Source organism: Heteronotia binoei, chromosome 8 (assembly GCF_032191835.1).
Source record: "Heteronotia binoei isolate CCM8104 ecotype False Entrance Well chromosome 8, APGP_CSIRO_Hbin_v1, whole genome shotgun sequence".
NCBI lineage: Eukaryota > Metazoa > Chordata > Lepidosauria > Squamata > Gekkonidae > Heteronotia > Heteronotia binoei.
Genome location: NC_083230.1, coordinates 46237927 through 46262241, shown reverse-complemented (window position 1 = coordinate 46262241; position 24315 = coordinate 46237927). Strand labels below are relative to the sequence as shown.

The 24315-nt window shown below is 41.2% G+C and overlaps 1 protein-coding gene across 2 annotated transcripts in view; it reads right to left on the bottom strand.

Moving 5' to 3' along the window:
- Positions 1 to 7909: 7909 nt before the first annotated feature.
- Positions 7910 to 24315, bottom strand: part of XPOT (exportin for tRNA) — a 43610-nt gene continuing 27204 nt past the window's right edge. For both annotated transcript variants that reach the window (XM_060245003.1, XM_060245002.1), the window contains exons 14-25: positions 24122 to 24241; positions 23831 to 23925; positions 22478 to 22547; positions 21073 to 21311; positions 20064 to 20349; positions 13560 to 13749; positions 11997 to 12113; positions 11661 to 11776; positions 11422 to 11469; positions 9731 to 9802; positions 9278 to 9334; positions 7910 to 8455 (exon numbers count right to left, since the gene is read on the bottom strand). In XM_060245003.1, coding sequence (XP_060100986.1) covers positions 8429 to 8455; positions 9278 to 9334; positions 9731 to 9802; positions 11422 to 11469; positions 11661 to 11776; positions 11997 to 12113; positions 13560 to 13749; positions 20064 to 20349; positions 21073 to 21311; positions 22478 to 22547; positions 23831 to 23925; positions 24122 to 24241 — 1437 coding nt within the window. In that variant the 3' untranslated portion in view covers positions 7910 to 8428. The remainder of the gene's footprint in view (positions 8456 to 9277; positions 9335 to 9730; positions 9803 to 11421; positions 11470 to 11660; positions 11777 to 11996; positions 12114 to 13559; positions 13750 to 20063; positions 20350 to 21072; positions 21312 to 22477; positions 22548 to 23830; positions 23926 to 24121; positions 24242 to 24315) is intronic.

Genomic DNA, 24315 nt, shown 5'->3' with positions numbered 1-24315 from the left:
CCTGAAGGTTTTTTAGTCATCTTCTGGGCATGGAGCAAGAGGGTCACTGGTGGTGTGGGGGGGAGATATTTGTGAATTTCCTGCATTGTGCAGGAGATTGGACTAGATGACCCTGGAGGTTCCTTCCAACTCTATGATTCTAGTTAAAAGAGCTACTAACAAAAGCACCAGCGCTGAAGTCTTACAGTAGAAAAGAATTAGCAATTGTCAATTGGTATCTGTTCTACAGAATTCAGTACTGGGTGCTGTAATCTTAGAGAAAGGTCTCCCTTTTTTAAAAAAGCTGGTAAATGTTTGGATGCACAAGATTTTATTATCTCATCTATATAACTGTGGAAACATACCACAGCCGTTTATGACAACATTTTGTAAAGATGGTAGCAAATACCAGCCTACTGGTCCTGTATTTTGTAGTAGTTAAATTGGTTTAAACACTCTCAGAAATGGTTTCACAAAAAGCCACTTTGCACATTTTAAAAATGTGAGTTTCTGGCTTCTACATGATGGTTGAAGCTGAGTTTGCTCATCCTTGCATCAGTAAGAAAGGAAAGGTGTTCTGTTTAAGGCACAAACAGGAAATATGAGCTCAGTGTGTAAAAACAGGAAACATCTCACACTAGTCAGTGGTAGTTCTTTAATTTTAAGTATCTTGCTTCCTTCAAAATCCTCAAAGAGCCACAACAATATGCAAATTTATTAATAGAAACAGATTAAATAATGTTAATCAGTGTATTGGTTAAGTGTATGGACTCTTATTTGGGAGAACCGGGTTTCATTCCCCACTCCTCCACCTGCAGCTGCTGGAATGGCTTTGGGTCAGCCATAGCTCTTGTACAGTTGTCCTTCAAAGGGCAACTTCTGTGAGAGTTCTCTCAGCCCCACCTACCTCACCGGGTGTTTGTTTTGGAGGAGGAAGCTAAAGCAGATTGTGAGCTGCTCTGAGACTCAGATTCAGAGTGTGGGGCTGGATATAAATCCAGTTTCTTCTTCAAAGCAGTTTATAAATGCCTTTTCTTTCCTCACAACAGGCGCTTTGTGAGGTAGATGGGGCTGAGAGAGCTTTGATACAACTGTGACTAACCCAAGGACACAGCAGGCTTCATCCAAAGGAGTGGGGAATCAGACTCTACACCTCTCCAGTTCACTGGCTGGTAGAGCCCTTTTGCCTGTGCACTCCAATCCCCACACCTGAGAATTGAGATCCCAGCACAAAATTTCTGGTATATTTCTAATCAAAAATTCTTGCTACTGTTATATGTTAGCCACACGGACTTTTGTGTGAATTGGACCTGAGAGATGCCACGTCAAACTGTGACATGACACTGTCAGATTAATGCCACCTAAAATCGACCATATTATTTTCCTCTTAATCTAGAATAATCTACATCCCTTGTCAAGTGTCATATTGCCAATCTCTGCTAATAAATCTCTGTACGTCACCCATAATCAGGACAGGAAATCCACAAACTCATCCCTGCCCACTCCCAGGATATTTCAGCTGCAGTCAGTGAAGGTTTGTAGGGTTTTGTGTTACTTTTGAACATCTGCCCTTAAAAGCACCATTCTCAGTGAAGGATAGCTATTCCACTCTTTGTGTGTGTTAAGTGCTGCCAAGTCACTTCTGACCTATGGTGACTCTATGAACAAATGACCACCAAAACATCCTATTGTTTAACTCAGGAGTGGCCAAACTTGCTTAACGTAAGAGCCATACAGAATAAACAGATGTTTGAGAGCCACAAGACATGAATATCAGATGTTTGAACGCCGCAAAACAACAACATGGAAGGAAGGAAATATATAGGGAGGGAGAGGTGGAAATAAAGCAACTTTAACTTTAAATATATTCTCTATGCTGCCAGCTGGCTTGGAGAAGTGATTTAAAGAGAGAAATGCCTTCTCCAAGCTGGCCAGCAGGGCAATGGGAGCTTCAAGTGCCACACGATATGTGTGAAAGAGTCACATGTGGCTCCCAAGCTGCAGTTTGGCCACTCCTGGTTTAACAGCTTTGATCAAGTCTTGCAAACTAGAGGCTGTGGCTTCCTTGATTGAGTCAATTCATCTCATGTTGGGTCTTCCTCTTTGCCTGCTGCCTTCAGTTTTTCCTAGCATTATTTGTTTTTTCCAGTGACTCTTGTCTTCTCATAATGTGACCAAAGTACGATAGCCTTAGTTAGTCATTTAGTTTCTAGAGAAAGTTCAGACTTGATTTGATCTAGAACCTACTTACTTGTCTTTTTGGTGGTTAACGGTATCTATAAAACTCTCCTCCAACACTACATTTTTCTTGTCTGCTTTCTTCACTGTCCAACTTTCACACCCATAAATAGAACACCATGGTATGAATTATGTTGTTAAATGGAACACTGATAAGGCAAAAGCACTCACCAGGGAGACTTTTAAATTATGCAAATGCAATGTCCTGATATCTGTGCAAAGCAGCTGTATATGTTTAGTCAGACAGAATGCAGCTGAGCTGCCATGCTAATTAAGCATAGGTAGATTCTTTGTTTGAATGGTAGACTGATGCTATGCAGGAACAAAGTCCATGGCTAAGTGCTTCTGCTTTGCCAGAATCATATAAAGCTTGATTTAAGCATATTTGTGAAAGAGGTGTTTGAGGGGTTTTTTTACAGCAATATATTTTCCTGAGTCCAGTTCATTCATCTGCAGCCACCCTGGGATCAGCATGCCTCACTGACAAAGGAAATGTAAGTGCCCCTTAATAGCTATGGGCAAGTTTCTTCAATGGGCCTTCATGGCATTAGCCAAGTTTCCATCAGGTTTGAAAGAAAGGAGCTTAGCTGGAGTGGGAGGGGGAGATGGATGGGTGTCTGTGAAAGAAGCATCTGTGAAAGAAGACTGAAGGACAGAACACACAGAGAAACAGCGATTGTTGTGAAGGGGGACCCCTGAATAATTAATGAATACCCCTATAATAAGGAATAAAAGCATACTTCTACCTTTAAAATTAAGATGTCTGATGCAACCCTTCGTTAGAAGCACACCGCCCCGAGTGGGTGTGGATTTAAGGTTTTAAATTAGATTAGAGACAGTGACTTCATTGAGGCCTCTGGATGTGTATTAGATAACAAAGAGGCCTTAGAGAAGCTTCTTGCTGAAGCTGATAACGCATGGAGACAGGAGGTATGGAAAAGTACTAGAAATTACAAGGGGGTGGAGAATGTTGAGTCATTTGAAGTTATAACATGTGTTATAGAAGAACATCTGTACCCTTCCTTGGGTAAAACTACCCTCTCACTGTGCAGCTTCTCTCTTAAGTCTTGAGAAACTAATACTTTGTTTTACCAGTGATCCAGTTATTCTCAGTGTCGTGTTTCCCACCTTCTCTAGATTTGTTGGTAATTCAGTAGACAGGATTCCTGAAAACTCTTGGTCTTCATTAGAAATCTGGGCTTTAATAATGTTCTGCATTCCTCAAAATGTATATCTTCATTTGCTCTGTCATTTATAGTTATGTTCCATCTATGAACTGTGCATATCAATCTTCCTATTCAGCTATTTGGTGAACCTCTTACCTGTGGAAAGAGGCATCTATATGCTTATCTATCATATTTTATGCCTCCATCTATAGTATCTTGTTAGAGCTTGACCTTTTCTAAGTGTTTTGTTCAGAAAATCCTTTGTATGTTTCATGTTCTTACCATGGTAGGACTCCAATTCTGCTTGATTTTGTGTTTCAATCCAGTCTCCAGTCCTGGCCAGGCTTGCTACTGGTTAACACATTTCCATTTGCTTGTTTTAAGTTTCTGCCTCTCCGTTATTTCAGCCTTCTTTGTCAAGGTGTATTAACCAGAATTTGCTTTCCAGGATTGTTTTGTTATATAAGGGAAACCCGGATCTGCAATTCAAGTTTAGTGCATGCTCATTATTATATAGTAGTATTAAGAATTGCTGATATGTCTGCGAAGAATTGTTTAAGGATTAACTATTATTTGCTTCTAGGATTTTTGTTGTTAAAAGTTTGTTGAAACCCACTCTCACATCTATGTGAGACCCACAGAACAAATTTTGGATGAGCTGACATGGAGGAAAATGGGGTTCAGTGGGACTTGAACACCCCACTGATTTCCAATGGTTTAAATTCTCTAATCCAGTTCTCTAATCATTTTGGGTCTGATTGCTCGCATACATGTATGTTAAAAGCTGGCATTGTTCTATTGAGGCCTGAGTTTTGTTTTGTGTTTGTTTTTGAAGTTTTTCTCCCCTTTTTGTGACCATTTTCATAATCCAGGGGTAACCCCAACTCTGGTAATCTCTTTTTGGAGCTCCTAATCTTGTGCACAGTTTCATGTTTCTTTTTTTTAGATTCATATCTGTTGCAACAAAGTAAAAAGCCTCCCATGAACCTCTAGGTGCTCGCTTTCTATATGGATGTGCACTAGTCTGAATCATGGGAAGAGATGCATAGGTTTATATTGTGGATTTGTGTTCTGCATAATGTATGGTGTATGAAATCTGCCCTTTAACATTGGAAGGGTAGAGACCTTGTCAAACTGAAACTCTATGTGAGGAGGAAGTCTCCTGTCCAAAGCAAGTGTGGCAATTTAGATAATGTGCAACCCTATCTCAACTGGGTTGGGCTCAAGTTATGGCAATTTGTGGACAGCCAAGGAAAGCTTTAAAAGGAAAAAGCACCTATTATTGTTGTTTTGTTTGTTTGTTTCTCCAAGTATGTTTTCCAGGCTCTTCCATATCTACCCAGAGATCCTGAAATTTGGTCATGCCTCACTGATGTTGGAAGGAAGGCCTCCCCCAGAACCCTATCCAAACTGAGTTGTGGAGAAAACTCATTTCCAGGGAGATTCCTCTGCCCCAGCTGATCACAACAGCAGCCCCACTGCCACTTCCAAGTTGTGCTTCCAGGAAAAGGAATTCCTTTTGGCTGCAATAGAAACAGATTTCCCTGTGAAAAGATTGTTATGCATAGAGCATGCAAACACTCCATGAACTCAAGAAAGAAGACTTTTTGTTAGACTAAGGGAGGAAGGGAACAAGGAATTAGTCAGGAAATGGTTTTTGTATTGTAAATAATGTGGCCAAATGTGGACTGCCCACAGCTGGCAATGTTTCCAAGTATGTCTGAATGTGTGTATCTTAATCACCTAGGCTACAACAAGGTGTTTGCCATAAAGGCACATGAGTTGATTCAGTTTATAGCATGTCATTTGCATATGTCCCTTATGCATTTTAGAAACTGAGATGGGTTCTTGTATTCTTGCATCATAGCTAGTAATGTTTTATTGATAAAGAAATAAGTTCTCTAGGATCCTTCCAAGATCTATGTTCACAAATTTAGACTGGACATACGTAATTATTCAATGCATATACCATGAATGGATTATTTTATATTTTTAACTCATGTATAGCCTATTTTTGGTAGTTGACATTCCTAAACCCTTTTTCTTTGTCCCAATTGTGTCTCAACCCTGGTTGTTTGATGTCTGATCAGCAGTGCACCATGAAATGTGGCACACATCCTCCAAGGATTGGGCGGTGCCAAAGGGGGAAAATTGATAACAGAGTGCTGCCAAATAAAGAGGGTAACCTTAAAAGACAAGGGAGGCCCTCTCAAGCTAGTCTGTGTGCCCAGAAAGGCCCCGTGATGGAGACCAGGAAAACTCCATATTGGAAGGCTGGGCTTCATAGCCAAGGCATGCCTTTGAGTGACCTTCTTCCCCACACACACATCTTCTCTAGATATAAAATACTGGGATGTGCCAGTGTGAATGGATAATCCCATCACTGTCTCTCTTCCTCCCGTGACCCATCTATACCCCATCTCTGTCAATATACTATTTCGTTCCTCCATTATAGTGTCATTTCAGTCTTTCCTGGGAATGTCAAAACCAAATTGTCACCTAGCTGCCCTTCTTGAGTGGTCATACAGAATTAATTTGTATGATGATGGTCAGTCTCCTCCAGACTTAAATAAGCTCTCAGAAGACTGAAAGGAGGGAATAAAGGGGGATCCCCTGAATAATTAATGAATATCCCTATAATAATGAATAAAAGCATACTTCTGCCTTTAAAATTAAGATGTCTGATGCAACCCTTTGCTAGAAGCACACAGCCCCAAGTGGGTGTGGATTCAAGGTTTTAAATTAGAGACAGTGACCTCATTGAGGCCTCTGTATGTGTATTAGATAACAAAGAGGCCTTAGAGAAGCTTCTTGCTGAAGCTGATAACGCATGGAGACAGGAGGTATGGAAAAGTACTAGAAGTTGCAAGGGGGTGGAGACTGTTGAATCAGATAAGCCAGCGCCTGTATGAATAAAAACTGGCTTGATGGGGAATGATTTTAATTTAGTCATTTCAGGGGCTTATGGCCGACTAAGTTCTGCTTTGGCACCAAAGTAAATTTCTTTTCATACCAGCAATGTGTGGGGACCTCATTATTTCTCTGCTTCAGTTGCATGAACTGAAGTGCCTGGTGGGTGTAGGATCGCCTGTGTTTATTTCTGATGCAGGTAGCATATACAGGGTTGCCACTAAAATTTTATTTTTCATTTCCCTGACCATCATTCAAATATAACTACAAGTTAAAAAATGAATATGTCATGTTGCATTAATGGAGGCTTAATGAAATGTTCCACTCTACAACAACTGCAAAAATATTTGTCAAAAGTATGAGATTTAATATCAGCTTCTTTCAACATTAACTGCAACATCATCTGTTTTGCAACTGCACCAAAAATTACACCAAAATACAAACTTCAATTCAAGTAAACTTTGAATGCTAACAAGTAGGAACTTTCCAAAGCTGGGAAAGTTTTACTTTCACTTTCTGATTCCAGAAAGTGTAATGAGCAGATGAGCAGCAAGAAAGGAGGTAGAGTTTTTGCAATCTAGAGCAGCATACAACCCTCATTTGCAAGCTTTATGCCTGGGAGAAGTCAGGAAGGAGGGTGAGAAAGCTAGTACTCTGTAAACTCCAGAAGGAACAAGCAATCAAATTGCAAAATTTACTTTGCATGGTGCAAAGTAGAAAGTGCTAGTAGTCTGTGAAATCCCACAGTGGCAAAACTCATTTGCAACTCTGTGCTGGGTTTAGCAGGAGACAAAACATCCATTCCATACACAAACATGACCCAAAAACATGCTTATCTTTATATGTTAGTTAAATGCAGTACTAGCAGGTAGGGATGAAAACAGATGTTTAAAGTTTGTATACTGCTAAATGTTTAAACTAGCCTTGCTTTGCAAATGCTACAGAGACCTTGGAAATCATGCAGGTATAGAGCTTAACAAACACATTAGGCTGGTTGCTGGGGTGGAGATGAGAAAAAGGTGGAGCTGGGAAAGGTCATCATTAAGTTTTACTTGTATTCTGCTACTTCTCTATATTCCAGTTGCTATAGGAATAGATCATGCTCTTGCAGCAGCAGGCCAAAAATCCACGGCTTTAATATATTTTAATCACAATTTCCCTGATTTTCCCTGACTTTCCAGAAAGTGACAACCCTGCTACCTGTTGTGTTCTGCTCCCCTACCTTTGCATTTATAAATTAAGGAAATAGAATAAAAATGCCCTAAGATTCCCATTCTCATATACCCAACCAGTTAATCATGTCCTTAGGATCCTGGCCTGCAAATAACTCCAGTGCCTACTTCCTGTGAATAGCTAAAGACTAGCCCAGTTAGGGAAGGATGATGCTATTGACTTCTATGCACAAAAAACATGTTCTATGGGTACAACAGCATTCATGGAGGAAGTATATTGTACCTGTGGAAGCTAACATAATGATTTCTACAAGCCACTACCAAAATCCTGCCCAAATACCATGTTTCTTTACAGAGTTACACTATCACACACATACTCTTCTACCCCTCGCTGATTTAAAATCAACACCAAGAAAACAATCAAATGATTCAAGACACTGTGGATTTCATTGAATAAATTTATTTTTGTATAAAAATGTGGAATCAGATCCTATTTTCAATCAGATCCATTCATAACTCTGCTAATAGCATACACTTCAGCATTAAGACCTCTTCAGTAAATGACTATCTACAAAATGGAGTTTGATTGGTTTATTTTATATCACCAGACATGAACAAATTGATTTATTTTCTAATCTGCAAATATTTTATTCCGTATTTAAAAATGTACACAATTTATAACTATTGCTAAGGACTTTGAAGGAATTTATACATTGTTAAACTTCAAAATAAAAAGTATTTCATTTCTGCTGTACTACTTACAGCATACAGTTTATCCTACAGTGTTTAAATAGGTATGCAAGCAAGTTGAGTTTTTCACATACCAAGATGTATCAGCCAACACAATACTGATGTAAGCTCAAAGCAACATCATTCAGTCTGAATGGCACAAAAGTGAGCATTCATATTAATTACTGTCTCGAGTTCCTGATTATGGGAAGCAGGCAGATTCCAATGGACTTCTTAGGGTTTTGCTCTTTGAAAGAATACCTGTTTTCATAAAAATATGTATTATATTAGACTTTAAGAAAACCACAGTAACTAGCAGTAAAGCAATGATCAAACAGGCAATTAGGATGTCAGATTCCAGTTCCCTAGATATTTTTGTGATGGGCAGTAATTGTTAAAGGCTCCCTCTAATTGGGTAGGCAGTACCATTACCCCAGCCATTGTACATTGTTCTAAGAGCCAGACTTTAATAGTTCAGATTTGTATGTGGTTGGCAGTTGCATCTAAATATGACCACACAACCTTGGGGAAAAAATGACAATGCCAAAATCCTGCTGTCTCAGCCAAACACTTCAGGGGAGAGAGACAGAAAGAGAGGCACACAGGATGGTCTGAGTTCACACTGTTAGAGTAAGTTTTCTGCAGCCTAAATTGCCTTGACATACTTTGTTCTGGACCAGCTGGTTCCAACTAGTCAAGACAATTTAGGCACTGGTGCTTTGTTATTCACTACAGAAGAGTTACCCTAATAAACCTGAAGCTAGATCATCTTGCTTCTGCATCAAGTTGTGCAGTTTAATTTTATCTCTAGTTTCTGCACCACTGCTACAGCTTACAACTTTTAGTGGCAGCAGAAAGGCAACAAGGAAGACAGGAGGTACCCACAGAACTCTAACGACTAAGCTGTTTATTTATTTATTTAATTTATTTATTACTTTACATTTATATCCCGCCCTCTCCGCAAGCGGACTCAGGGCGGCTGTTAAAATGTATCATTAGAAATCAGCATGCTGAAGGAAGTTAAAGTCAAAATGTATTCACCCATGCATATATACACACTCGCTTAACAGTACATAAATTTACCTTTAAGTAGTTTTTGAAAACTTTAGCATCAGGCTGCTGAAGTGCTTGACAGAACTCCTATAAAAAGACCAAAGTTTATCATTTGGTTAAATTAGTCTAATTGTCTCCTAGATACTAACTACATTCTTGGAAAGCTGAATGCTTCAGAGATGGCTACTCGAGTGACCAAAGTTAGTTATACTAATGACCAAGGTATTCCTGCACTGTTATCTCAGATGTGCCATGAGTTCTTCTAAACTAATTTTCTCTCACATTGACTCCACCAGGGCAGATGATTAATGCACTCATTCTGTCACTCTATAGTATATTTTGTACAAGCAACAAACTGTCCTTTATAAAGCTTGAGGAATAGGGCGGGATATAAATCTAAAAATTAAATTAATTAAAACCTACTTAAGTAGGCTTCAAGGTTTGCTCAAGTAATCCCAGGTATCAGTTAGAACGAATTCCTACCTGTATTATTTCAGGTGCTACCTGCAGTGAAGGCAGATATTCTTGCTGAAGATAATGAATACATTCAAGGCCCTAGAAAACACACATCTGATGTTTTGAAAGTAGTTCAATGTTTTTTCTTATTTTTAATCCTAAACAATATCATTTTTTTGGCTTGAAAAACTAGAGATTAGGATAAACTAGCCAAATCATAACACAAAGGAATATTAAGAAGTAACCTAGAGATAGTCCCCAATGCAAAGCAAGAAAGAAAACCCTAGATCAGGGGTGTCAAACATGTGGCCCATGGGCCAAACCGATCCCCAGAAGACTTCAATCAGGCCCACGGAGCTCTCTTTCCCCCCTCTCCCCATTCCTGTCATCAACTTGCAAAGCTCGGAGGCTTCCAAGGATCCCAGCTCCTTCTGCCTTCTCTTTGCAGCAGCTAAACAGAAGCAAAGCTGCAATGAAAATGTGGAATGGATTTCACACTCAGGTCTATCGGCAGAGCAGACTGGAATGGGAAATCCACTCCACATTTTCTTTGTAGCTTTGTTTCAATAGAGAGGTTTAACTTACACTAGAGAGTTACTGCTAATCTGAGAAGATGTGGGGGGGGGGAGAAGCTTGCAATGCCTTGCCATTTCATGTTTTCCTAGGCTGAGAGCATTTTATTATTTTTTTGTTTTCTACTGTGTGATCCTTGTGCTTTTTCTTGATGTTTTATTTTTAAAATTGCATTGCAAAATCCCACTATTCCCCTACCTTTCTGTTTTAAACAAAATTTTGCAAGAGTAAGCATGTTTGTATATTAAGTTAAAAATAATATCTTTAATTGTGTTTGCCTGTGTCCTTTATAAAGTGTACATCTCTCTCTGGCATTACATTTTAGGACATGCATGGCTCGGCCCCACAAAGTCCCATTTATGTCAGATCTGGCCCTCCTAACAAATGAGTTTGACACCCCTGCCCTAGATTATATAGGATTTCTTTGCAAAGTTGGTTACAGTTAAAAACTACATACCACCCACACTGTCATCATCTGATTATCTGTCACTTCAAACATTAATATTTGTCAACTCCTCCATAACTAGTAGTCTCACCCCATCCTTCTTGCTTTTTCCAAAGTCTGGAATGCCCACTTCCTACTTATCTGCCTTCTCTTTTTTTGTAACCTTCATGAACTGTTGCTTCAACAAAGCTTTTCTAAGTGACTAGCACTGCCCCTCTCCTGCTCCCCTGACATGCAGTCTTCATCCCCCTCTCCAGCTAATATTCTCTAATTTTTGTCACTGTAGACTACTTTTATGAGCTGCAGAGAACCTCGGACTGTAGTGTTAAATACATGATAATTATGTAGCTTTGTATGCTTCCCTATGCTCAGTTCACTATCATTGCATATGTCCCTTCCTAGCTCTTTCATAGATTATCATAAAGGTGAAGAATTTTAATTCTTCAGGAAGCTTAGATAATTTAGCAACCAATCAATTTATTGATGCATGTATCCAGGTCATATGAATTCTTTCAAGAGTCTGAATTCAAGAAGTTGGGATACAGAAGTCTGACAATGAGTTTGTAGACAAAGCAAAACCAACAGGTCCATCTTTGCTTCCAATAAGGTGTATGAGGTAGTGATCCAAACAGCTGCAGTTGCCAGCCCAAGCTCCATGGATAGATTTTAAGTAAAACAGCCAGCTTTGTACTATCCTTACCCTTTTGAGATGAATTGTTTTTAATGTCACTGCACACTCTGACAAAGCCTATAAAAATGGAACAAAATACCATAGCATGAACCAAGATTATTAGATGCAACATTTCTGCTTTACAAAGTCACTGTTATATAGGCTAGATCCACAAGATTCCTCTTCTAAATTGCAAACATCTCCCATAAGCATAATTTAGTCTGTATGCATTTAGCATGTATCTCAATACAATGTTTCAGAAAACATACCAATACTGTCTGTGCATCTGCTAAGTCAAAAGTTTGCTTTAAAGGTGCTAAGAAACATGCAGGGACAATGTGTTTGTAGACAAAGTCAGCAAAGCCAACAGGTCCATCTTTGCCTCCTATAAAAAAACAGAAACAGACAGCAAACATCAAAGGTCTCTACTCATGTTCTTATCACAAAAGTCCACTCACACATAGGAAAGCCTTGCAACTGGAGTACCATATGTACCAGCAGCAAATACTATAATGTTTGAAGGGGGGAAATAATCAGCAAATAAAGCACTTCATCCATAAAGCCATCATCAGCCTAAGCAAGGACAGTGTGAAGACAAAACTTACCCCAAAGTTCCACCAATTTTGAAAGAATAATAAAGCAAATTTTCTGAGCAATAGGGTCCGGGTAGTCCACAGCACCTTGGATAATTGTGAATAATATATGTTCAACATTCTCTGCACCTAGAATAAAGAAAGTTCAGTGGTAAATCTTATTTGAAGCAAAGGAACAATGAAGAATGAATTCTTCTGACTGTTTGTCTATATTTGACAACAGAAGCTAAATGCAAAGTTGGCCATAGATGTATATATGGAGAAAGTTCCAACCTTATACTTTCAAGTGGTACATAAATAATCATTTTATAGCAAGACTTATATGGTTTTCATCTAATACCAAATCACTGTAATGATTTCCTGCAAGCAAATCTTTTGAGCTACCAAATCTGTTGTGATTTGCACTAGTGCATACTCTTTATGATGGAAACCATGGCAGCCAGCTGAGAAAAGAAGCTCAAACGGATGAACATACAGGGGCCACTCTCACAGTTCACTCTCTAAAACATAGTCTCCACTCACCCCCCCCCCCACTTCTAACCCTCCCTAAGCTCTGCCCCCTCATACCACTGAGGTGCCTGCTCATGCCATGTGACTTATACCCGGTACCTTGGGGAGGCTTCCCTCTTTCCCCCAAGAGGGGAAAAGAGAAAAGTAGATGGGGTGGGAAGAGAAAGTGGGAAGAAAGGGAAACGGGGTGAGAAGGATTGGGAAGCTGGGACACAACCAATACCTTAAAATGTTACAGTTACTATGTACACCTCTCTAGCTAGCCACAGTGTTCTGTTTGCCTCCAGCCAGGGGAACACAGTGGGGAAAAGCGGGAGGGGGCTTTCTGAAGGCAAACAGAAAGCTTCCTGACTGGCTGGAGAAGTGTATAGGAACCCAAGTCAGCTGACACAATGCTAATTGCAGGGGAACTACTCTGAAGCAGAGTGAATACAGCAAGGTCAAGCACAGCAGCTTGCTTATAGACTTATGCTATTAGCAGCTTTGGTTTCCTGCACACCTTTCCCAGTTTTTTATTTTAAGAAGTTTTCAGCATCCTATCCATTTTCCAGGGATATTAGAGTAATAGGCTGGGCAGCTGTTTTGTCAAACAGAGCTTGCTTTTCAGGACAAATGACTAGCTTCACAAGGTGACAGGTTTGACACTCCTGCTATGAAGAATCTAGCTGTATTAAAGAAGTAATACTAAAAGCATTTAAATTCAACTTTAAAATTACTTTGCTTTACAGTCCTTCACATTAGTGGCACATCCAAGCCGAAGAAACCTGCAAATAGGCATTGCTGGGGGGAAAAATCTCTGTGATCATATCAAAATTATTTCCATTTGGGTTTGTAGAATCTTTCGGGATCAAGTGCCGTGTTCTACTGGAGAAAGTTTTCCTTCCAGACGTTTCGTTCTCAGCTACGGAGAACATCCTCAGTGGCGTTGCAGCCGGAGCAGGCGCTCAGACCTTCTTGGCTACTGTGCATTGAGTATTTCCATTTGTATCACTGCTACAGAACTACACTGGTACTGAAACACAGTCATGCATACAGAGTGTGAAATTAACATGAGCCACTCCTCACCCTGATTAGCTATGACTTCACTCATTCCACTGCCAGTAACTGTTTGTAGAAAGGCAAAGTAACTCCTTCGTAACATCTGTTTCTCCAAAGCAGCAGACTGGTCATTTTCTTCTGCTGGGTGGTGCAGGACTTCAAAAATAGCATGCAGCAGAGGCATAAACATTTGTTGCAGAAATGGGGAGACTTGGGTCTATTAAAGGGTGGGGATAGTCAGTTAGTTGGCAAAACTGTAACATACACAAGAGAAAGAAGCTACAATTCTTACTTTGATATCATACTACTAACTCAATTATAAGAAATTTCAATTGAAAAGCTACAATCGTAAGTAAATATATACATCAATAAAACACAGACGTCTCACTTATAATTTAGTTAAATGCAAACTTCTCAAGGTAACACAAACAGTCTAGAATAATTCAATGGATCATACTGGTCACATCAAAATATTCATGTTAGTCATTTCACATTTGTGTGATCCAGCATAAAAATCATGTTAACATAACAGCTTAAAACCACAATAATTTCGCTGAGATAGCCCTAAAATAACTGTTAACACGCATTTTTGTTTTGATTTTCTGTTCAGATTTTTAAACAGCAGCTTACAGTAAAAACTACACAGGACTAGCTAGACTGCAGCTTCAAGCAATCTAGTATTTCACTTTAAGTTACTTCAGACACATAATCTGTAAAGCCCAAGCTCAGCTAACTGAATAGTCAGAATGAATCAGGTTAAGAAAATAATCTGTTTTATCTACAATGGTCTATATTTTCTACCCCTTGGGTTCCAGAATATGGCATTTAAACCAGGTAAAAGTTGCTGTCCAACCATGATTTCAATTAAGAGAACGTTTTCCTATTTGTAACTCTTAAACAACATTTTGTCCTCCCATGTTCTGAGAAAGCAACAAAACTTTGTACAACAGAATCACCTCTTTGTAACCTGCCTCTGCCAACCCTCACCCATTTACAGATAAGAAACAGATGATCAGTCCAAGCCTACTCAGTGAGCTCATGCTCATGTAGAGCCACTCTGGCTTTTACATATGTTTGGCATCCCTGATCCATGTGCTTCTGAAATTTTCTGTATGAATTTTCCATGAATTAACTTGCAGATGCATTTAATCTGTGTATATACCCACAAACCTTTGCTATAAAATAGAAAAAGTACACTGTTCACTATCTTCAAAACAACAGATAATATTAAGAATTAGACCATTAAATTACTATGTTCATTAGCTTGCCAATACTGAACTACCCAATTTAAACCATGTTGGTTTCTAGGTCCAACATAAAACCTAAAAGATATTCTTAAAGTAAGATTATTCTGAGAATTTTATCAACAATTTCATGACCACTTCTGCATCTGAGTGTACTGATTGTATGCAATTAAGCTCAGTAGCAATTATAATCTAATTCCTAACTAGTCTAAAAAGAAAACATTTTAAGGGACTCATAAAAAACAGGTTGCTTACCTGTAACTGATGATTTTTGAGTAGTCATCTGTGCATTCACACTGATGGGGATATAGTGCACCTGCGCCGATCCCAATTGATACTTCTAAAGCCTAGGAAAAAGGATTTTTGTGCCCTTACAGTCGGCATGCATGGTGCCTCCTCCGCGCATGCCCACTGGGATGGGCATGAAGATCCTGCCAGTTCCTTCTTACCGCTGTAAGCCCAGAATGAGGACTGACAGCAGTGGGGAAGGAGGGTGGGTAGTGTGAATGCACAGATGACCACTCAAAGATCATCAGTTACAGGTAAGCAACCTGTTTATCTTCTTCGTGGTCTCTGTGCTTCACACTGATGGGAGATTAGCAAGCAAGTCAGAGACCTACCTGGAGGAGGGTGCTGGAGATATTCAGACATGCACAGCCTGCAAGACTGCTCTGCCCACCGGAGCTTGACTGCAACAAACATCCAAAGCATAGTGCCATACAAAGGTGTGGGGTGTAGCCCACGTAGTTGCTCTGCAGATGTCCATTAAGGGAACTCCTCTGAGTAAAGTAGCAGAGGCTGCTAGTGCCCGAGTGGAATGGGCACATACAGGCCCTGGGAGAGGGCGTTTCATCAGCAAATAGCATAGCTTTATTGTCTTTAAGAACTATTTCAATAGACGCTAGGAAGAGATGCCTTGTCCTAGTGTCTTGGTAGCGTAGGACATGAAGAGAGAAGGGGATTTCCTTGTGCTTTGTGTGTGGTGAAGATAGAAAGATAAGGCCCTGCGCACATCTAGAGTGTGGAGGTGCCTCTTCTCAGCAGTGGCCAGGTTAGGGCGGAAGGTAGGGAGAACAATGTCCACTGATAAGTGGAAGTCTGAGATTACTTTGGGAAGGAAGTCCAAGTCTGGAAATAGGCAGACTCCATCCAAAGTGAAGGAGACGTAGGGTGGGTAACAGCGGAGGGCTCCAAGTTCTCCTACTTTCTGAGATGAGGTAGTCACCACCGGGAATGCCGTCTTCCAGGCTAGTGGTGTGGGGGAGGGAGCATGTGGCCATAGGCTTGAAGGGACTCAGCGTTAGGCGGTTGAGCACTAGTGGAAGGTCCCAAGGAGTGGCTGGACGTCTGCTTGTGGGAGAAAGGTAAGCAAGTCCCTTCAAAAATCTCTTGGTAGATGGATGAGCAAAAATTGAAAACCCTTCTACAGGTTCATGTGATGCTGAGATAGCTTTAAGGTACACTTGAAGTGATGAGAAAGCCACTCCACTGTCAAGTAAAGAAAGGAGAAAACTCAGCACATAGGACTTCCTAGTGGAAGGTTGTCTGCTATTTAACATGACATGCTCTACTGGCTCTGAATGGTCGTCACCTCAGCTGCCATGCCGTGAGCTTCAAATGTGATATGTTGTGGTGGTGAAGGCAGCCTCCATGCACCAACAGAAAGTTGGATTCCAGTGGGAAGTGGTGGAACGTTTAGTTGGACAGGTGGAGGAGGGACAGGAACCAAGGGGGTAATCAGAATTCTGGTAGGTTTCTTGGCGATGACTCTGGTCAAGAGTGGCACTGGGAGGAAAAGGAACAGATGCTTCCTAGAGTAGAATAGAGTAGGCCGTCTCCCAGTGAAGCTGGGTCGCAACCCCCTCTGGAGCAAAACCTCTGACATTTCTTGTTGGCTCTGGTAGCGAAAACATTGATGTCCAGGTGATTGCATCTCTCAAAGAGGAGCTCGAGATACTTCCAGTTGATTTCCCACTCATGGAAGGAGCAGCTCCCCCTGCTCAGAGCATCCGCTGTGGTGTTCTGGATACCCAGGAGGTGAGTGGTTACCGGGTGTATGTCCCAGTGGAGGCAGTCCTCTCATATGTTGAGCGCTAGTTGGCAAAGACTGTGCAAGACCATGCCCCCTGTTTGTTCATACAATAGAATGCTGTGGTGTTGTTGTCTGTCAGGAAGGACACCACCTGTCCACTGAGAAGGCAGTGGAAGGAGCAAAGCACATACTTGATTGCTAGGAGCTTGAGGTAATTTATATGGCAGTTCAATAGGTGAGGTTCCCAAGGGGCCCCTATGCAGAGGTCGCTGAGGTGGGCTCTCCAGCCACAGAGGCAAGCATCCATAGTGACTGTTAGTGAAGGAGCAAGAAGTTGAAACGGTGCTTCCCTTGTAAGGTTGTGTTCTTACTCCCACCAGGTGATGAAATTCAGTACATCCAGGGGTAGAGTCAACCGTCGAGACTGGAGATGTCAGATGGAGGGGTTGACGTCCTGAGGGTGGAGGAATTCCGAGGAACTCAATCCTGTAGCCCTGCTCTATAATGGACAGGATCCACTTGTCGGAAGTTATCCTTCTCCATGCAGATAAGTAGGGGTGGAGGTGGGTGAGATGGGTTGATGACAGGTTGGTCTGAGGGGAGTCAAAGTCCCTGCTTGGGTGTTTTGCTCCCCTTGGTCTTGGATTGTTGTTGTTGAGGGGAGAACTTATGTTCCCATAGGAAGGTCTGGAGTGGCTCTGTTGAGAGCGGTGAGACGAGGTTTACTCTGGAGAGGATTTGGAGAACGATTTCTTGGGCCAAGTCTTGGACCAAGACTTCTGTTTGGGTCAGGAAGAAGTTGAGACTCCCAGGTTCCTGGATATCTTAATGCTTTTATCTAGGTCCTGGCAGACTGTGTCTGTAGTGGAGCTGAATAGACCGTCCCCTTCAAAGGGAAGGTCCTCTAAGGCCCTCATATCCTGGAGTAGAGCTGTGTTGCGTAGCCAAGCATGGTGGTGGAGTGTTACGGCCATGGTCAGTGTTTTCGCAAATACATCGAGTGAATATTTCACTGCATTCACCTGGTGTTTCACTACCAGCATGCCCTCCTTTTGGAGGCACTTGATTCCCAGCGCTTTGTCATCAGGTAGCGACAATAGAAATTTTCTCCCAGAGGGCATATTGCTAGTAGGCCATGCATGCCTCATTAGTTAGCCGTTTCAATCCCCAAAGCTGCAGCAGAGTATACCTTGTGATCTACGGAGTCAAGTGTCTTCCCTTCTTTGTCAGGAGGGGTGGAGTGTGTTTACTCTTCTATGAAGAAGATACCACGACAGAGTTTGGTCTTGGACAGTTGAAAAGGAATCTCGCATCTGTCTCCTGGGTTTTGTACATGTGATCTGTATGTTGGGTGGAGATTGGGGTAGAAGCTGGCTTGGGCCATAGGGCCTTTGCTGCTTGGAGGAGGATGGAGGTCAAAGGTAATGCCACCGGTGCAGATGCATCTCTCTGACTATGTCGAAGACTGTGTCTGTAACTACAGGCTGAGGTTGTGTGATGAGTAGTGACAGTGAGTGTGCAATCGCTTAACAAAATCTCCATAGGCCCTGAGGTCTTCTGAATGGGATACAGGGGAATCCTCCCCAAGCTGTTGAGGGGGAGAGGGTTACGCATTGAAATTCTGATGGTCCAGCTGGTCAGAGTTGGCTTTGGAATGGGAGGAGGTGTCCTGTTCTGAAGGATGCTGTGGAAGACCGGGGGTCTTCGGCCTTGATGGTCGAGGTTGAAGAGGGGTGCACTTTGGGATCGAATCAGTTGGTTTCACAGCTGGGCGCTTCAGTGCTGGAAGGTCTGGGATGCAGTGGGTGTTGCGATGACATGAGTGGCATGATGCCACTGAGTGGGTGTCCCAGTCTGTTGGTGGAGCCAAGGAAAGGAGAATGGCATTGGGTAAGCTCTATTTCCATTGTCTGATTCCAAGGTATCGGGACGGTGGTGGTGGTAGACCACGATCGTCTGGGAGTTTCAGTGTGGGGTTCTCAATCGGTGCGGGCTGTCGAGGTGGAGAGGTAGATCCCATGATCTGGTGGATTTGGTTGAGTTGGAGGGCTTGGCTTGGTGCCCAATGACGGGGAGTGGGAAGTCTGCTGGGTAAGATTGATCTTGAAATCCGACGCTGTGTCTTGAGTTGGTTTTTGTAGAAGTGTCTGGCAAATCGGCGAGGCAAGCAGTTTCAACGGTGGAACCTTGCCCTGCTCCACTACCCACAGAGGGGTAGATAGTTGCTCCAGTATTCCCAAGAGCTTTTAAGAGAGTTTTTTCTCTTTGTCCCTCCTGTGCTCTTTACCCTTCCTGCGTTCTTTTGCAGGAATGGAGGTATTTGAGTCAGAGGCCAGGGTCAGGTGTTTCAGCACCAACCAGCTGGCGTCAGGTCGAGCTGGAGCGGTGGGAGTTAACATGGATGGTGTCAACGTTGGTGCATGTCCCCAGTCAGTCTGGGACTTCATATTTAGAGCGGTGACTGCTGATTCTAAAAGAGGCGTGCGGAGTTGGGCGGGACTATTTTTCTGGGTCTGTTTAGAGAATTTGGCACAATGTGTGCAGGTCTCTGTCTGGTGACCCTCCCCGAGGCAGAGCAAGCAAAGGTCGTGGCTGTCGAGTGGAGGGAGTTTACTTCCGCACCTCTTGCAGCGCTTAAAACACTCCTGAAGTTTTTCCATATGCTGCTCAGTGCAGGGTCCTCAATTCCCAAGGGAAAGGGTGGGGGTCCCCATCCCACGAGGGAGAAGGGGAGGGAGAAAACTCACGCACTGCTAAGCAAGTGTCCATTTGTTTTGCAGGTCGAGAATGAAGAGAAAAAAGAAGAAGCGGTTGAAAACTGATGAAAAGGTAATTTTTAATTTTTATTTTGTTGGACTTATATTCTGCCCTCCCCGCCGCTTAGGGTGGCTCACAACAACGGTACAACTACTGTCGAGGAATGGAAGATCCTATCTGCGTGGTGGTCAGAAAGAAACTGGCAGGATTCTCGTGCCTGTCCCAGTGAGCATGTGCAGGGGAGGCACAGCGCATGCCAACTGGGAAGGGCATGGAAATCCTTTTTCCTGGGCTTTAGAAGTACCGATCGGGATCGGTGCAGGCGCACTATATCCCCATCAATGTGAAGCACAGAGACCATGAAGAAGATTCATGACTTTCCCCCCTAAAGCCAGATGTTCCAAAGATAATTTTTTACTTAATGAAATGTCTTATTCAAGAGGTTTCAGCTCTTCCAATGTTAAGCTTTTTATTCTTGAAATGGAAGTGAACTCCTACCTTAAATTTAGCTGTGATTTGATTTATTAGAGGAATGAACTCTTGAAGGTCTTTTGCTTCACAGTCCTTGAGCATATGTTCAGAGGCTGAAGGAATGAATGGAAGAACTTCTTCCTCTAAACAAATAATCATTCGGTGAAGAAAGGTGCGGACACCACTTCTAAGAACCTCCTTCTGTAAGGGGCAGCTGAGAGCTGGCAGAAATGTTTGCAAGCAGTCAAGATACACTTCAGAGCAACCACACTGTTTTACTGTCTGTTTATTGCTGAAAGCTTTGCTAGTACGGCTGGGAAAACAAAACAAAACCCACCATCAGTCTTCTGCTAACCTATACAGAAAACAAATCCTTAGAAAGTCCTTTACAACAATCCACTTTTTTTCAAGATTAATTTGAAAGTCTAATTCCTGAAATATTTAAAGCAGTTATGCAATATTTTAAGTAATGCCATTATCTACATTTTATGCCTACACTTTGAGTCTAAGGAGACAGTTCTAAAAAGAAGTTTAAATAACAATTTTTTACACTGCTCACAAGTATGACCGGGTAGCTAAATAAATATGACACATACACACTGCAGTAGTGTTTTCTCTAAAATAGACAACAGAAGCCAATTTCCGCAAAGGTGGTTTTTTCTTTGGTAGCTCTCAAACTTGGGAATTATTTTTAAATGAATTCTACTCTCATCAGACCTTTACTCCTTTAACAAAGGAATATAACAGAACCTAATAGAAGAAGCCAGTAGCCAGCAGAAAAATCACAGCTAAGGTATGGTCCTTCATTGACAAATATATGAATATATTAGACTCTGTTATATTCCTTTGTTAAAAGAGTAAAGGTCTGATGAGAGTAGAATTCATTTAAAAACAATTCCCAAGTTTGAGAGCTACCAAAGAAAAAATCAGCTTTGTGGAAATTGGCTTCTGTTGTCTATCCATTCTCACCTGTGCGTTTACAGACTCATTCAGAACCATTACTTTATTTGCAATGTTTCAACAGCACTGCTCCCACCTTGCAAAACCAACAGCATGATTCAAACAGTCAGCCAATGCCATTTGTCTATCTTCATCTTGTGCCATCATGAGCTTTTCTAAGAGTACTTTAAATTTCTCCATTAGAGGAGTCAAAAGATTTCTCATTAAGGCCTGCTTCCTTTCTGCTGAGTAGTCACTGTTCACAATTAGCACCCCAGCTGTCTCATAAATGAACAGTTGGTCATCACTGCTTAACAAAGCCTGGAAGCCGTTTTCCTGGAACCAAAAACAAAACAACATTCAGGTTTTTTTTTTTAAATTACCTCTTTCTTCTCCTTGTAGAATTTTAAAGTGAACAAAAGACTTACTTGCACTACAAATACAACTAATGTTAGAACAAACTTTATCCCACACCCTGCTTCCATGTAGATTTGGGGAGGAGCCTTGGCTCAGTGTCAGTGTATCAGCTTTGCATGTTGAATGTCCCAGGTTCAATACCTGCCATCTCCAGTTAAAAGCATTAAAAAAATGTGATAGGAATGACCTGTACATGAAATCCTACTTACCCACTTCCCATCAGTCAACAAGACCTACTTTCATACATTAGTGATTAGACTCAGTATAAGGTCGCTTCTCTGAGAATATTCATTTTTTTGATGGTGCACTATGGTAACTTTTAATGACAGAGTCATCATGAAGCTGATGTGAAAAGACTTGGACACTCATCAAAGCAGTAGCATGGTATGGTGTCTGTGCTAGTTTATGCTAGATTCTGCATAGCTATCTCAATGCACTGGTAGTAAAAAAGGACTGGATGCCAACTGGATTACAATTTTTCTTCAGATAAATTTTGCAAATGTATTAAAGCTGCCAAAGCAGGCATTTAACTGGGTGATTTCATGGCATTCTGTTTTTTTGAGAAGCTGCCTGAAACCACTACTATGCAGTAATCTAATCTTTAGTATAGTATAAAAGTTTAAGTGCTTAAGATGGTAGCCAGATACACAGTGAATTCCAGATTTCTAGGATATCTAGTTATAAAACAGTGATCAAGCCAGTCTGTAATTGAAATATATATCTGTGGAGGGCCCAGACAGTTTCTGAACTGATGACTTTTGAGAAGCCATCTAACTTTAAACATCTGGATGATTTGGGATGACTCAAGCTGAAGATCTGGAACCTTCTCTATTTTGCAAAATGCAAAGATAATTTTTTAAAAAAGGAATTAATGTAACAAGGCATACCTAAGCATGACAGTCCAGAAGATGTGCAATATTCTCACCTCAGCATTGTATACATTATGCACTTACATGTGTATACATCAGATTCCATATTTTAATAGCAACTCAATGGATTAAGATGCTCATCCCTCCTCCCTCTCCTACCTTGATGGGCCTCAACTGTAGGTTTGCACTGTTAATGCTCAAATAAAAAATACTCACTGGTGGAGAGAGTTCTAGTAGATCTTGTATTCGGTTCAGAACATCTTCAATAAAAGGATTCATTTGCTTGCTGAAGCATAAAACAATTACATTTTAAACCTTTCAATTATTTTGCCTTTATTTTCAAACAAGTTTTAAATGTTAATTGTTCAATGTAAAGAGCAACTATAAAGCTTTATCATCAATAAGAAGCAAACCTCACACTACAGAGCCCAGCATAACACACCCTCCCTTATGCATCCATTCTATTTATTATAATGAACTACATGTCACACAGTGATGTATTAATATAAGACTAAGGAAACATTAATCCACAACAGCTGTAACAAATTTAGGGGTATACATTTGCAAGGTGACACAGATGGCCATGAACCGGCTCACTAGCCAAAATCTGGCATGATCTTGGGCCAGTTCAAAGCCCTCAAACTGATGTTCGGGGAAGGTACCTTCCCTGAACATTTACCAGACTTTTGTCCAGTTCAGCTGTTCAGGCCATTTCATCCTGAGTGGTGCAGGTCTGCACCTGACCTGTTAGGCTGAAATGGCTGGCAGCCATTTAAATCTGCTGGGCAGGTCCACCTGTCAGCTGTTAGGTTTGAATGTCTGTGAGCCATTAAATCCATTTTACTCCTCACTTCAAAGCAGGTAGAAGCAAAAACAGATGGGTTAAATTGCTGCCAGCCATTTAACCCTTCGTGGGTGATTCCCCCCCCCCCCCTTTCTGGCTGCAGCTTTTTGAGAGAAAGGGAGATCTGAATTTGCCAGTTTGGGGCCTTTTGACTCAGTTCAGGGTTCAGTTCTGGGGCTGCCGTGAACCAAACTTTTGGGGTATGTGCCCTTCATTGCTATGCACACCAAAGAACAAGCAAAAATAGTGAACTAGTTGGCATGATCCTCACAGGCCTTTATAAAAGCTCAAGTCAGACTTAACAAACAAGCCATGACTACAAAAATCAGCTTTGGAAGGCCTTAGTTCCTATGCATAAATTAGACTCCAGTATGTAATTTCATCTAACTTGGATATCACAACAACCATCTTTTTTATATATATGGGGAACAGGGAAGGCTACAATAACTGAATCATACTTGAGGATGGGGAGAGAGAAGTGCAGAACCAGAAGATAATTAATAACATTTGAATGAATTCAGGTTCTATACACACTGTTATGAAGAGACCCTTTTCAATGCTCTCCCAACTTCATATAATATTTTGTGACTATGAAAAAAAGATAGCTTTGAGTGGATATTTAAAAAGTGATGTAGGCAAGGCACCAAGTTCCATATTCTGCTTTTTGGTTCAGAAAAAAAACCTTCTCAATTACAGGAAATCTTTTAATTAAGTCACCAGCTTACGTGAGAGACTTTACAAATCTGGAGAAAAGGTAAGCTACTCTGCTTCGAACTTTTGGATTAGTATGGCGAAGACCTCTGTGATCCAAGAAGGCCATCTGCAATGAAGATTGGGAAGCTTCATAAACATTTAATGCCCCTGGAATCTCTTAGACAATGGAACAGCAAAGTATATCAAGTCAAGCAAACAACACAACATTTTTGAGAGTCTTTTTTAAAAAAATCCAGGATAAACACAGTGTCATGGATACCACATAATCTTTTTTTAAAAATTAGGATTCAGTGTGAACTTACTAAAACATTTGGAATGTGCTGAGGTTCAATGGTGAAGAATTTTTCATATCTGACCACAGTCTCAAAGAATTCCAGTGTAACAGATGTATGCTGATAAGCGCTAATACCCGAGGTAACCAACTACAGGAGAAGAAGAAAATAAGACAGACAGGATGAGCACCTCAATTAGCATTTTCCTTTAACAAAGTACTTTA